At 48.5% G+C, this 15,579-nt stretch overlaps 1 protein-coding gene across 1 annotated transcript in view; it reads right to left on the bottom strand.

Moving 5' to 3' along the window:
• CCDC28B (coiled-coil domain containing 28B) overlaps positions 1-15,579 on the bottom strand; it is a 34,155-nt gene that overhangs the window by 10,624 nt on the left and 7,952 nt on the right. Inside the window, exon 2 of the mRNA XM_088451265.1 lies at positions 2,333-2,503. Within this exon, the coding sequence (XP_088307391.1) occupies positions 2,333-2,493 (161 nt within the window). The 5' untranslated portion in view covers positions 2,494-2,503. The remainder of the gene's footprint in view (positions 1-2,332; positions 2,504-15,579) is intronic.

The raw sequence follows: 15,579 nt of genomic DNA, 5'->3' as shown, positions 1-15,579 counted from the left end.
TAAGTTTACTCTGATAAGACCATCACTAGGGAGCTCTGCACTAAGAAACTGGACAATCTGCTATTCAGTGCAGCCAAGCACAATGGATTTTGGTCCGATTCAAAGGTGCACGCAGCTGAAGCCACTGGTGCGCATGTTTGTGGAGTCACGGCGGCGATAATAGGCAAATGCTACTTTCAGCCTTCTCGCGTACTAGCGTGCCCTTGAATTTGCAAGCACAGAAATGTCCACTTTCAGCGTCTCTGCACACTGTATCACTGCCTGTGATTTTCAACACTCCTCCATGGGCGCACCATTGCGTGCAACATTGACACTTGCACCAGCCCAGCTTAAACATGGCCCCACTGGCTGCTGCCCTGTGTCTGAGAACACAGCCACTTTCACTGACACACCTGCAACACTCCCATAATACGCTCACGTGATACCTCCCAGTCACCACTTAGGCATGCCCATGGTTTTCCCTCGCCATCTGTGATACCAGCAGCACATTTGTGTGGATACTCAGGGTAACGCGTGCACCGTAGGTTTTTCCTGAATATTCTGCACATGCGCAGTAACAGATAATCGCTTAGCTATGTGAACATCGGCATTGCGTGCACTTAGGGTCTCATTCAGACACGCTCGCAAGCGGGTTGATGTTTGGCTGTGCGCACGCGCAGCGGCCGCACTGCACGTGCGCAAGCCCCGGAGCGAGAGAGAAATTCTCTCTCTCCGAGGCTCACTAAAAAAGGGGCGGCTGTCGATGTTGATCGACAGCTCGTCCCGTTTTGTAGGGGTGGCGGGGGGGTGACTTCACAAACGGAGGCGTTCCCAAGCGAACGCCTGTCGTTTGTGGGCGGCCCCACTGACATCACCAGTGATGTCAGTGGGAGAGTTTCCAGCTCTATCAGAGCTGAAAGCTCTCTGGGGCTTGCGGCAGACAAGACCCTACCACAAGGGTCTCGTCGCAAGCCCCGATGGTCGCGATGGTCTTGACCATCGCGACCATCATCCTGGCCGCTCGTTAAAGCTGTGGGAGGTAACCCACAGCCTAGCGAGCGGCCAGGAGGCCGGAACATTTTTTAGATGCGACCGCCCTCATTCAGAGCGAGCGCTCGCATTTTGCGAGCGCCTCTGAATGAGGTCCTTAGCGCGCACCTCTGATTCAGGCCCTCAGTCTCATAACTTCAATCTTCTCAATACTTTCATTTCCAGTTATTTCAAGGAAATCATGGTTTAGAATGATCTGTATTACTGATAGTTGTATAATAGCTCATCTACTGCATTCATGATATCACAAGTTATATTGGGGTTTCTGTAAATCTCACATGTAAAACGCCTATACACTTGATAAAGGATGGGCATAGAAGAACGGTTTTTCAAAAAGATCGATCTTCATGCATGATACATTGCTATTATTTTTTATTGATCCTGTAAGTATTATGGTATCAATAGGATCTAAATAAAAATGACCATGCTGGCGGCGATCTACTTACATGTTTCCTGATGTCTCTTCCTCCACTGCGCATGCGTGACCTTCTTTTTTCAAATTTTTTTATTATACTGCGCTTGCTTGACTTTTCCCTAACTCTCCAACTGCGTATGCGTGACTTTTCCCTAACTCTCCAACTGCGAATGCGTGACTTTTCCCTAACTCTCCAACTGCGCATGCGCGACTTTTCCATAACTCTCCAACTGTGCATGCGTGACTTTACCCTAATTCTGCAACTGCGCATGCGCGACTTTTCCCTAACTCTGCAACTGCGCATGCGTGACTTTTCCCTAACTCTCCAACTGCGCACGCGTGACTTTTCCCAACTCTCCAACAGCGCATGCGTGACTTTTCCCTAACTCTCCAACTGCGCATGCGTGACTTTTCCCTAACTGTCCAACTGCGCACGTGTGACTTTTCCCTAACTCTCCAACTGCACATGCGTGACTTTTCGCTAACTCTCCAACTGCACATGCGTGACTTTTCCTAACTCTCCAACTGCACATGCGTGACTTTTCCCTAACTCTCCAACTGCGCATGCGTGACTTTTCCCTAACTCTCCAACTGCGCATGCGCAAAAGTAATATCAATCTTGGAGATGATTAATATTATTTTCACAATTATTCTCTGTATTAATTACAGAGATACCGATCAGGGGAAGAATTCAGGCAGATCAGAGTGGAGTGATAAATAATGACATGTATGTTTTTATAGCGCATGAGTCTGCGGTCTCTATTGACTATTAGTCCTATTCAGTATGCATGAAGACTTATGCCTATATATCACATTAGCACAGATATTTATTTACCGGTGTGTGCTAGCTATTGGTACAGGTTTATTATAAATGTCGGATTGGGTTACCTCTTGATTTTACTCCTCTGCTTTGGAGAGGGTGGATTTGGAAGCCCCAGGCTGAAGGTGGCGCTCTTACATGGAGGAGCAGGCGTTTTCCGCACAGGTGCAGGTGGCAGTGTCTGGGTTACACACACCTTGGGACTCCTCTTCTTCCTCTTGTCTTCCATTTACTATACCCTAAGGAAAGGATGTATTAATGGGGCAAATGAACAAAAGAGAGTTAAAGCCGTTGCCCAATTTTGGACAATCCCTTTTCTTTACCATGCAGCACTCTGCCTTTCCCTTCTACTAACCACTAGACGTGGAAATTGAAAAAGCATGCCTGGCATAGCCAGAACCTTGTCATTTGTGACAGAGCTTTAGAATCACTTTCTCCAAGGTTCCCTGCATCATAGAATAGTAGGTATTTAACGAGTGCTTCCACTGCAGATAAAGTTGATTTTAACGCAAACAGAGTGAACACGTTAGAGAGTTGTGTGCGTGTATCCGTGCGTGCGCACAGGTTTATTTAATGCCAAATATTTTGGGACTATTGGCATTAATCAAATTGTTATGCTTTAAGAATCTACGTTGAACATTTCATATTAAACTAAAGAAAGGATGCACATGTATTTTGTCTTAGTTTAGGGTATCTACTTAAAAGTGCTTTGAGAACAATAAATGTGTTTAGATCATAGGTGCGCACATGTTACCCAACATAAACTAAACTGTAGAGAAACATAGTTTAAGTAACACCTACAAATGTTGTATGTTTTTATTAGCATAAAGGAGTGCCAAATATTAGGCATACTGTAGTTACCTACTTTTGAAAACTAGTTTCAGGGAGAATATAGCTGATAGTAGAATGCTCAGTGCGCCATTGAGGGGGGGTGTTATGCTCAGCCCAAGGGGCGTGTCTAGCTCCACCTATTTCTATATAACAATATATTTTAGCAGTGGCGTAACTAGGGCAGGGCGAGCGGGGTGCGTGCCCTGGGCGCCACGGTACCGGCCCGCCCTAGTTAGCCAGTGTAGCACCGACCGCAATGAGTGCGGTCAGCGCTACACATTTACACAGGACCGGCGCTAGGCTTCCAGCGCCGGTCCTGTGCTGCACAGCTGAGCCCGTTCCCTCCCCCTGAGCGCTTGCCCAATAGCGCTAGGAGGCGGGCTCAGGCGGGCTCAGCGCTGGCGGCGATGCGTGTGTGTAACAGCAGCCAATGAGAGTCAGATAGACTCTCATTGACTGCTGCAGCACCCACTGCAAGAGCCGGGCTTCCGTCCGGCTCCTGCAGTGGGTAAAGGGACAGACGTCATGACATCTCTCCCATAATGCTGAGTGCGCCAGCCCGGCAGGACTGGCGGGCGGCGGCGGCAGGAGCGGTGTCGTGGACCGGAGCAGCAGCAGTGTGGATTCAGGTAAGTATATTTTTATATATATATTTTTTAAACCTGTCTGCACTACTGGGGGCACAACAGGGGAGGGGGGTGGCTACTACTGGGGGCACCATTATTGGGAGGACCTCTACCGGGGGGATGGCTACTACTGGGAGCACATACTTGGGAGGGGGAACCTCTACTGGGGACTACTACTTGGGGGGGGGGGGAACAACCACTGGGGGCATTATAAAAGGGGCCTACTACTAGAGGCACTGCACTGGGGGGAGCACTACTGGGGGCAATAATAGGAAGGGCCACTACAGGGGTCACTGGATAGGGGGGATCACTACTGGGTGCCTGCATAAGGGGGACCACTACTGGGAAAACTGCATGGGGTGGGACACTACTGCTGGGGGCACTGCATAGGGGGGGTGACTACTACTGGGGGCACTATATAAAGGGCACTGCATAAGGGGATACCGCTAGTGGGCACACTGCATTGTGGGGACTGCTACTGGGGGCACTGCATAAGGGGGAACACTACATGGGGCACTGCATTTGGGGGGGCCACTACTGGGGGTACTGAGTAAAGGGAACTAATTGGGGGCTGTATAAGGGGAACCACTACTGGGGATACTGTATAAGGGGCACTACTATGGGCCTGCATAAGAGGGACCACAACTGCATACTGGGGGTACTGTATAAGGGGTACTACTGGGTTAAGGTGCATATGGATAGGAATGTTCAGTGTGAAAATAAAGGGGTGTGTCATGTTGACACGCCCCATTTTTAAGTGACCACGCCCATTGTTTTGCCGCGCACGCATCGGGGGGGGGCTCCAAATACCCTAGTTACGCCACTGTATTTTAGTAAATTTTGCAAATATTAATACTAACATTGCTGTCTGCAATACTGGATTTCTTGTTTGCAACTATTCGCTGTGATATTTCCTTTCTTCTCACTCAACACAATATACATGATAAATGTGATGCCTGTGTGTGTGTGTATATATATATATATATATATATATATATGTACAGAAATTAGATTGACTGTAGAGCGACTAAGTTGCTAAAATGTGCTCTTTACGTAAATTCAATAAATAATCATAAGTGAACAAACCCACAATAAAAATTCATACAAATAGAGTGCCAGTGCATAAATACGTGGAAATCAATAAAAAACAATTTATTAAGAGACACAAATTCATATAATGAAGAAAATAGGGGACTGGGGAGACGGAAGGAACATAGGGAATATACAATGTTACAAAAATAAGCAATATATGCTATTCAAATGGTCTGGTCACTCCCTTGCCTTTTGGACCTATGAAATAATCCACCTCCACTTTACTCATTCAGTTAAGCTGCTAATTTATTTATATATTTATTTTTAAAAAAAAGGAATTCTCCTTTTTTAAACAGCATGAAATATCTTTTCTTTTATATTTCTGTACTAAGATATCCATTTGAATAGCATATATTGGAAGTACACACCATGCGGCTCATTTAGAGATGGCTGTATGTCAATTGTTTTTTATATATGCATTTTTCACACTGTGTATGTAAACAAAAATGCATACGCATACATCCATACAGAAGTGTTCTCATACATCTATCCTTTTTGCCCCATATGGCGCCGAAGTCTGGCATGATTTAGGTGCTCCGTCACAGGTATTGATTCCCAAGCTTGAGTACTTTTTCTCAAATTTTACATCTTAATTCGTACTAATTACTTTGGATTAGCATATTTTGCCGCAAAAAAAATGGTATAAAGTAGAAGATTAAGCATAATGTTGAGTGGTGCGGGTCACTTGTATGGGACCTCTATCTTTTGCCTTTTTACCCACATTTTTCTTGAATTTTGTGTCCTCATTTTCTTTTTTTTCACAGGATAACCAAGCAACACCCAAAAGTGCCATTCGGGTGCGCACAGAATAAAAGCAAATGAGCAATGCGGTTTAAACAGTACAGGTTACGTCTCCGATATCCAAAATGCTTGGGACCAGGGGTATTTTAGATAAAGGAATATTCCGTATTTTGGAATAATTGAGTACCATAATGAAATATCTTGGGAATAGGACCCAAATAATCACACATAATGCATCTATGTGTTATGTACACCTTATACACACAGCCTGCAGGTTATTTTATACAATATATTCAATAATTTTGTGGCTCAAACAAAGTTTGTGTACAGAAATTAAATTCATTTATGTTTCATATACACATTATACACACAGCCTGAAGGTAATTTTATACAATATTTTTAATAATTTGTCCCTTAGACAAAGTTTGTGTACATTTAACCATTAAAAATCAAAGGTTTCATTATTTCAGTCATGACAAAAAAAATTCTGTATTTCGGAATATTCCGTATTTTGGAATATTTGGATATGGGAGACTCAATCTGTATACATCAAATGAAAATATAGAAAGTTTACACCCACCATAAATATAAATAAAAAATATTGCCTCCCATAACCCCCCACCTTGCTTATCCTATCCCTAACTACAAACCAAACAAATACTCAAAAAATTAAATAAAACAAACACAACCAAAGCAAACCTCCCTATAACCCCCACCCTGTATAACCTAACCCCAACCCAGGCATACCTGGATTCCTCCCTAAAATACACTTACTCTAAAGTACCCATATCCTTACCACATATAATTCCCCCCCCCCCTTCCCCCCAACTCTATGCAAGAATATAAGATCACATATATATCAGGATGCCCTATAACACCCCCCCACACACACATAAATAAAGGATAATAATGCCACATTAATGACGGGGACAATAAACGAAATGACCATGAGCCAGGTATGGCCCAGCTCCTAGGCACAAAAAAGGAATAAAATCCCACCCGCACAATAATGCGAAGTAAAATACAGTCATAACACTAGAAATTTAAAAAGTCTGAAAATCAGGACATATATGTATACATCAGTGCGGAAAAATATGAGATATGGTAAGAACTTACCTTTGTTATCTCTATTTCTACGAAGTCCATAGGGTTCCACAGGATACCTTGGGGTATAGGTGTGACGTCAGTCATCGGGCACCATAGAGTTAAGCTTTCAGCCTCCCAGGATGCACTAGGGTCCCCCTCCTATACCCCGCCCCCGAGCCAAGGCACCTCAGTTAGTTACCAAGCCATAGGCCGGAGGAGGAGAAGGAAGATCTGGATACACACAAGAATCACACTCTCACCAGAGGGAGACGGAAAAACCGGTGACCAGAACAAAGCCCATCTGCAGCACAGGTGCGACAGGGCGGGAGTCCTGTGGAACCCTATGGACTTCGTAGAAATAGAGATAACAAAGGTAAGTTCTTACCATATCTCATATTTTCTACTTCAGGGTCCATAGGGTATCCACAGGATACCGTGGGGATGTCCCAAAGCAGTATCCTTTAAGGGTGGGAACGCTCCTGTGCTGAAAGGAGAATCCGCCGCCCGAAGGAAGCATCCTGAGAGGCGAAGGTGTCAAACCTGTAATACCTCACGAAGGTATGGACAGAGGACCACGTAGCATCCTTGCAGATCTGGACTGCAGAGGCACCACGTCGAGCTGCCCACGAAGGACCCACAGACCTAGTGGAATGAGCCTTCAAAGAAGGAGGAGCCGGTAGACCTTCATGAAGATAAGCTTCAGAAATAGCCATACGGATCCAGGCTGCCAAAGTTTGCTTTGAAGCAGGCCAACCCTTTTTACGGAAGCCATAGAGGACAAACAAGGCGTCCGACTTCCTAAACGAAGAAGTGCAGTCAACATAAGTCCTTAAGGCCCGCACAACATCCAAAGTGGCCTCACTCACTGAAAGGCCAGGTGAGTTAAAAGCCGGAACAACTATTTCCTCGTTAACATGAGACTGGGAAACAACTTTGGGAAGAAATTCAGGCCGAGTGCGGGGCACTGCACTGTTCCCATGAAAAATCAAGAAAGGGGGTCTGCAAGAAAGAGCCCCTAAATCAGAAACACGTCTGGCCGAAGCAATGGCCAGAAGGAAAACAGTCTTAGCTGTTAGCCATTTAAGATCCACTGAGCCCAGTGGTTCAAACGGCGGTCCCTGGAGAGCCCTCAGGACCACAGCCAAATCCCAAGGCGCCACAGGTGGAACAAAGGGTGGCTGAATGCGTAGAACACCTTGCATAAAGGTGCGCACATCGGGGATTGTAGCAATCCTACGGTGAAACCAGACAGACAGGGCCGAAACCTGTACCTTCAAAGAAGCAAGGCGAAGCCCATGGTCTAGTCCCGCTTGTAGGAAGGCGAGTATCCGAGACAGACGAAACTCCCGCGGTGCATAACCTCTCGGTCGACACCACTGGAAGAACGTATGCCACACGCGATGGTATATCCTTGCGGAAGACGGTTTCCGAGCTCGTAACATGGTACGCACTACAGAGCTGGAAAACCCCCTGGACCTCAACATGGCTGTCTCAACAGCCACGCCGTGAAAGACAGCCGAGTCAGGTTCGGGTGAAGACAAGGACCCTGCGACAGAAGGTCCGGTCGTAGCGGCAACCGCAGAGGACTGTCCACGGACAGACCCTGAAGGTCTGAGAACCAGTGCCGTCTGGGCCACGCGGGAGCTATCAACAGGAGCGTCCCTCCTTCCTGTTTGAATTTCCGGATTACCCGTGGAAGAAGGGAAACCGGAGGAAACAGGTAAGCGAACCGGAACGTCCACTGGACGGACAGAGCATCCACCAGAGACGCCTCTTCATCTCTTGTGCGAGACCCGTACACCGGCAACTTGTTGTTGTGCCGGGACGCCATGAGGTCGATCTCTGGAAGACCCCACTTGTCCACCAGTAGTTGAAAAACGTCCGGGTGCAGGGACCATTCCCCCGGATGAACGTCCTGGCGACTTAGAAAGTCCGCTGCCAATTTAGCACTCCCGGGATGAAGACAGCTGATATGGCCGGAAGATTGCGCTCCGCCCATACCAGGATCCGAGACACCTCTACGAGAGCCGCCCGACTTCGGGTTCCTCCTTGCCGGTTTATGTAGGCCACGGTGGTAGCGTTGTCCGACTGGACCTGCACTGGGCGACCCTGGAGAACCCGATGTGCCTGCTGGAGGGCACTGAAGACCGCACGGAGTTCCAAGATATTTATTGGAAGCTCTGCTTCTGTCGGAGTCCACCTGCCCTGGAACAAGTGTGGACCCGAAACTGCTCCCCAGCCCCGAAGACTGGCGTCCGTTGTCAACAGGACCCAATTTGGTACCCAGAACGGACGTCCCTTGCTGAGATGGGTCGTCTGTAACCACCAGGCAAGGGACAGGCGAACCTCCGGGGTGAGCACCATCGTCTTGGACTTTAGAGACTGAGGCAGCCCGTTCCACTTGGACAGGATCAGGTGCTGCAGAGGTCTGGAGTGAAACTGGGCATAATCCACCATGTCGAACACCGACACCATGGAGCCCGGTAACCTCATCACCGAGTGTAGAGAAACCCGGCGGCTGTGCAGACAACTGTGCACCCTCGACTGTAAAGCAGAGATCTTTTCTCCCGTCACAAAGATCCTTTGCTGACCCGTCCAATAAGGCTCCGAGGTGCAGAATCCGCCGAGACGGGATTAGAGTGGACTTCTGCTAGTTTATTAACCAGCCGTGCCGTTGCAGTAGCGCAATGGTCAGGTCCAAGTGGCGCAGAAGGAGCTCCGGAGATCCTGCCACTAATAAAAGGTCGTCCAAGTACGGCAACATGCGGACTCCCTGCAGCCGCAGAGAAGCCGCCATGACCGCCATCACCTTGGTGAACACACGCGGTGCTGTCGCCAGGCCAAAAGGCAACGCCCGAAACTGAAAGTGGTCGCTGCGGATTGCAAACCTGAGGAACTGTTGATGGCGCAAAAGAATAGGGACATGCAGGTAAGCGTCCTGTATGTCCAATGACAAGATGTAGTCCCCAGGTTCCAGCGCCAGAATGATGGACCGTAGGGTCTCCATCCGAAACTTCGGCACCCGCAAAGACTTGTTGAGAGCTTTGAGGTTGAGAATCGGACGATACGACCCATTGGGTTTCTGCACCAAAAAGAGATTGGAATAGAAACCCTGGCCCCTCTGGGAGAATGGAAGAGGCACTATAACTCCAGCCTGGAGCATAGTGTGCAAGACCTTCCGCAGCTCCGTGGCCTTGTTTCGGTCTGATGGCAGACCCGTGGTGAAAAATCGAGCCGGGCATCTGTGCCGGAAAGAGAGGTCGTACCCGTGGGAGACCACCTCGAGAACCCAAGTGTCTGTCGTGGTGACCGACCAACACTGGGTGAACTGCAGCAGGCGGCCTCCCACTTTGGGATCCCCCAAAGGGAGGCCCGGACCGTCAGGCCGCAGGCTTGTCATCTGGCTTAGGGGCCGATTTCTTGGGACCAGCCTGTCAGGGAAAAGACTGTGGTTTGGGCCTGCCCTGGGCCCTATAAGACCGAAAGGACGATGGTCCTGAACCAGAAGGAACAGCGGCCGACGGGAGACATGCCGATTTGGCTGCCGCCAGCGTGGCCACAATCTTGTCCAGATCTGGACCGAAGAGAACTTCTCCGTTAAAGGGCAACGCCTCCAAACCCTTTTTGGAATCAGCGTCCGCCTTCCAGGATCGCAACCACAAGGTGCGACGAGCAGCCACCGCTGCTGAAGAAATTCGAGACACCAGGGTACTAATGTCTAAGGCCGCCTCATTGATATAAGTGGCCGAATCACGGAGATTACCAATCAACTCCGCCTGATCGGCCGGACAGTCGGCATCAAAGGACGCCTCCAATGAATCCGCCCAGCGCTCCATCGCTCTGGCAACCCAGCAAATGGCCATAGCCGGCCACGCTGCCCCCCCCCCGCAAGGGAATAAGCGGACTTCAGGCAGATCTCCACCTTGCGGTCCGTAGCATCCTTAAGGGAGGACATGGATGGCATCGGCAATGTGGCACTACGGACAACACGTGTCACATGAGAATCCACCTGTGGAGGGGATTCCCACTTAGCAAAATAATTATCCGCGAACGGATAAGCCACCGCCAGGCGCCTCTGCGGCTGGTATCGCTTGCCAGGCTGTTTCCACGCCTCTAAATGGTCCACCAACTGACCCGAAAAAGGAAAGACTGTGGCGTCACCCTTCACATCCTTAAAAAAGGCATACTTGGATTTAGCCACTGGGGGAACTTCGTCCTCAATCACCAAGGCTGTGCGGACTGCCCGAATAAGTCCAGGAATATACACCTTGGACCTAGCGTCAGCGTCCTTAGTATGGAGAGGTTCCTGATCGTAAGGATCCAGAATCTCCCCATCATCAGACGTCCCTTCGTCATCCTCATAAGGAGCCGACAGAGACGTCACCGGCCGTTTATGTGGCCGCATCACAGCCTCCCCCTGCAACACATCCGACAAGTGCTGTACAGAACTCGTCAGGGAGTTAACCCGCGCCGCCTCCTGAGAAACCGGGAGAGGGGAAATAGGGAGACTGCGGGGTACCACCAATTGTCTTGGGAAACCCTGCATGGGTGACGACACCACTGACTGCTGGGACAAACCTATCTGCGTAAACGCGGGCTGCGGAGCTAACTGGTCCACTAAGGTTGTAAGCGCCTGAGTGAAACAAGCCCAGGGCGGCTCCTGTACCGGTGCTGTAACCGTAATAGGCCGCGCCATTGACAAACACTGCCGGCAGAGGCCCTGCGCGCTACTCTCCCCCTCCGCTAAAGGTACTTTACACGTAGTACACTGTAGCCGGAGAGGAAAATCACTTTCAGACATGATGGTACAAAGTATGTGACCCCTCTCACCATTGTTTTTTAAAGAGGCGAGAGACCACCCTGCAGCACCGCACCGCAAGGGCTTAGCAGAAAGAACAGGGACAGTAATAAAGCTGACAGTCAGAATAGAAGATACAGGCAGCAGCGCTAGCACAGTCACATAAATGCAAAGAAAATCAATTCCTGCACTAACCAGCGCTGATCAATCAACTACGCAGACACAGAGTCTGGTAGGACACAGCGCTGCATACACAGACCTGACCACAGCGGAGGAGAGGTATGCGGGGGGACCCAGACCACGATGCCTCCGTCCAGGCTTCCAGCAGCGTTCACCATGCGTTCAGGAAGATGGCCGCCGAGGAGCAGAGAGGAGGCTGGCCTGGGGGAGGAGCGCTGCCACAGGGCCAGTCAGCGTGTTGCAGAGAGGGCTGTGTGCAGCGGGGGAGGCGCCGGCTGTGAGACAGGGAAGGCGCGCTCCCCTGGCATGCATTTAACCCCCGGGACACCGCAGCGCTACCGCTCTGCTGCGGTCCGCTGTCCCAGGGGGGTAGTGGAAGCACAGGTTATATACCTGGCTCCACGCTGCAGCCAGTCCCCAGGGAGCCCCCTGCCTGGGGACTTTGGACCATGTAACAGCGGGGACCCACCGCAGGACCCCGCTGCTTACCTTGCTGTCCCCCTTGATTCCGGCCATGGTCCGGAACATCTGGGGTCACTGCTAGCTGTGACCCCAGATGCTCACCAGCATCCCCGGATCGGTACCGGCGTTCTGGTACCGGCGGGGGTGTAGGGAAGACAGCATGGACGTCAGGACTGACTGTCCATGCTGTACATCCAGATGTGCAGCCACAGCTGCATGCAGGAAAACTTCAGGGGCTCTTCTTAGCCCCCACTCCAACAGGTGCACCCGACTCCGGCCGGGCACCAAACTAAACTGAGGTGCCTTGGCTCGGGGGCGGGGTATAGGAGGGGGACCCTAGTGCATCCTGGGAGGCTGAAAGCTTAACTCTATGGTGCCCGATGACTGACGTCACACCTATACCCCAAGGTATCCTGTGGATACCCTATGGACCCTGAAGTAGAAATTCACTACATTCATAAAAGGCATCAACAGTTTCAGCCTCTTGCGAAGAAATAAAGCTAGAAATGTCCCAGCCCAGCCCATCCAAAAACAAACAAAAAAGTACATAGAATACTGAAACAGCAAATCCTGAGTCTTCATCACAACCGGTAGACATAAAAGATGGACTCTCTGAAGAGGCAGTGCAGAATTGAAGCATCCTACGACTGAGAAATCATCAAACTTGGATGTAGTCGCAACCACCAAAGAGGTTAAATCGACTCACCTCTCTTTATCCCTGGTGGAGCAGAATCTGTATGGGCAAACTTATGGTGGCCATACACGGTGCGACAGCACCATGCGAGGCGACAGGGGATCCAACGTCCGACATATTGGGTGGTCCCCAGACCCAGTGCGATCGAGTGGCAGATCGCCCGATATGCCGGCTCCCCCTGCCTCAACTGCATAGCGCTGTATGGGATCGCACATCACATGTCCTGATTGACTGGTTTTGCAGTACGATCAGGAGATGCGATGTACGACCCCACGGAAGCGTGCTTTGGCCAATATCAGGCCCATACACGGTGCGATGTAGCAGCCACATCGCAGCAATCAGTCGGATCGGCTGCTTCATCGCACCGTGTATGGGCCAACTACAGTAAGTGCGATACAGCATGCACATATCCACAGATCTGCCATTTAAAAAGCTATCTAACTAACTGCTTTTGATTGGCTGTGTATTAACTCTTCCATTTGATAGTACGTTAATCATTAGTGACACTATAATATTATGTCAAGCCACAACCATCTATTGGCATCACTTAATTGATATTAGTATTGAGACTACTACAAGGAAGAAAATTCCCATTGTTTTTTTTAAAACATTATTTAACTTGCTTTGTTTTAAATTGTATTATTATATTGTGTATAACTAGGATAATGTGACTTTAGCATTTACCACTAACATTGTCAAGCCACATATCTTTGCTATGTCTACATTACCGTAAGTGGATACCCCTGATGTCTGTACCTCATAACCATCCCAACTTCAATGGGAAAGTCCCGATTTGAGGAGACTGTGCTGCCTTCACGATCAGCACATTCTTTCAGTTTGCTTGAAGTTACCACTTTGTGCAGGGTGATTCTCTGCTATGAACGTCCACAAGGGGCATGGATGTATCCACTATGATGCGGTCACACCCCAGAATGCCACAGATACACTACGGCATGTGTTGCAGCCTTGTTGCCTACACCAGAAGGGATCGGTATGAAAGGTTCAAGTCCCGACGCTGGAAGACCGGCAGTGAAGATCCCGACGGGTAAGTATTTTAACTATTTACTAACCTAACCCCACCCAACCCTCCCTTAGGGGTGCCTATCCCTAACCCCCCTGTAAGTGCCTAAACCCAACCCCCACTTCCCCGCAGCCTAAACCTAAGTCTCCCGGGGGTTGTGCCTAACCCTAACCCGCCTTTTCCTAGCCTAACACTAACCATCCCGGGGGGGTGCCTAACCCTAAGTCACCCCCCGGGAGCCCCTAACCTAACCCTCCCCCCACGGCTGTCCGCGCCCGGCTTACGTTCGATCAGTATGCCGGGCTCCTGACGTAGGTAAAATGACAGGCGTCGGGATCTCGGCGCCTGTCATTAGACCCCTGCCGGGATTAGACAGTTGGGAAGCCGGCGGTCGGCATTTCGACCGTCGGCTTCCTGACTGCATCCCCACCAGAATGCCGACAATTTTAAAATGCTACTGAAACGGTTTTGAAGGTGCCCTAGTGTAACTAGCGACACCGATCCACCCCAGCTTTAAATATGCTTCTTTTTAAATGCTTTAAGGTGAAATTTTATATACTGCTGTCGGCAACAAGGCCCTGATTTATGCAGTGTCGACATGATTGTCACACTGCCATATGTATTCCATCAGAACATATGGATGTAAATCCGCTTTTTATATTTTGTAATGAGAGTTCAAATCACTTTAAAATGTATCATTTTAAATTTCAGCACCTCTGCCTATTGGATTTATGTAATTATTCTGTAGTTAAATCAGAAGTGGTATATACAGCATATAACTTAAAAACAATCATTAAGCCTATATGACCCTTGTGTAAAGAAATATCACATTCTCTTGTATATGTGATTTTAGTTTTAGAAAATATTTTGCTATTGATGCAGGCACATCTCCTACAATTTATAATATATTTAAATAAGTGAATTATTTTTGTTGTTTATAGTCGCTTTGTAAAGATACTGATAAAATCTTAGTACCATGATATCTTTAGCAATTGGCTGAATGATTTAGTGACGTAAGATCTTCCTGGCATCTGGGGATATCAGAAGTTAGCCTGGCATCAGTCATCACTGTACTCACCCAGGCACTATAAATTAATGTGATATCACCAACCAGAGATCAAGAGGTATCTTGTTCTATCTTATTAACACTTTCATTGAAAAGAGGAACATGTTGCAATACATATTGCCAGCTCTGGTGCAGTGGGAGTAACAATAATAAATAACAAAATAGTAACAAATAGTAAAAACTGCATTTACGAGATAAGTAAAGGGGAATTCAAGTATGCAATTGGATATTATTGAAAAAAAAAAAAAAAAGGGAATATCCAGCAAAGCTGTAACAGAACTTTATGGCGCCCTGTGTCATTACATCATGCTGAGGGAGGTCAACAGCATCGTCGAATACTCCTGAGCGCTATACAGGCTGCAGGCTTCATATCTGGAGCGTCTAACGGACGCTCTGGAAGCGCACTTCCGCCCTCACTCCACTTCACTTCCAGTTTATTGATTTAAATAAATGTTATGGAACAAATTTATACCCCTGACAAAATCCTTCATTTATTCAAATGTACATGAACCCTGAAGCCCCACTGGGCATGACAAAAATAAAAGGAGGGTTAATCAGGAGAAGAACCTAAAGAATACGCCTCTACATGACTCCTCATTGTGAGTAAGGGTACACCCCGTTTCTTCCTCTTGTTGATGTTTACTATCGATGCCTAAATATCCTCTCTGAGTTGGCTGTATAAAGATACCTTTATGAGAGTTCCCCCGTTTGACAGAGT

The sequence above is a fragment of the Taudactylus pleione genome, unplaced genomic scaffold (genome assembly GCF_031769625.1).
Source record: "Taudactylus pleione unplaced genomic scaffold, aTauple2 ptg000541l, whole genome shotgun sequence".
NCBI classification, from domain to species: domain Eukaryota; kingdom Metazoa; phylum Chordata; class Amphibia; order Anura; family Myobatrachidae; genus Taudactylus; species Taudactylus pleione.
This window is presented reverse-complemented; position numbering and strand designations above follow the sequence as displayed.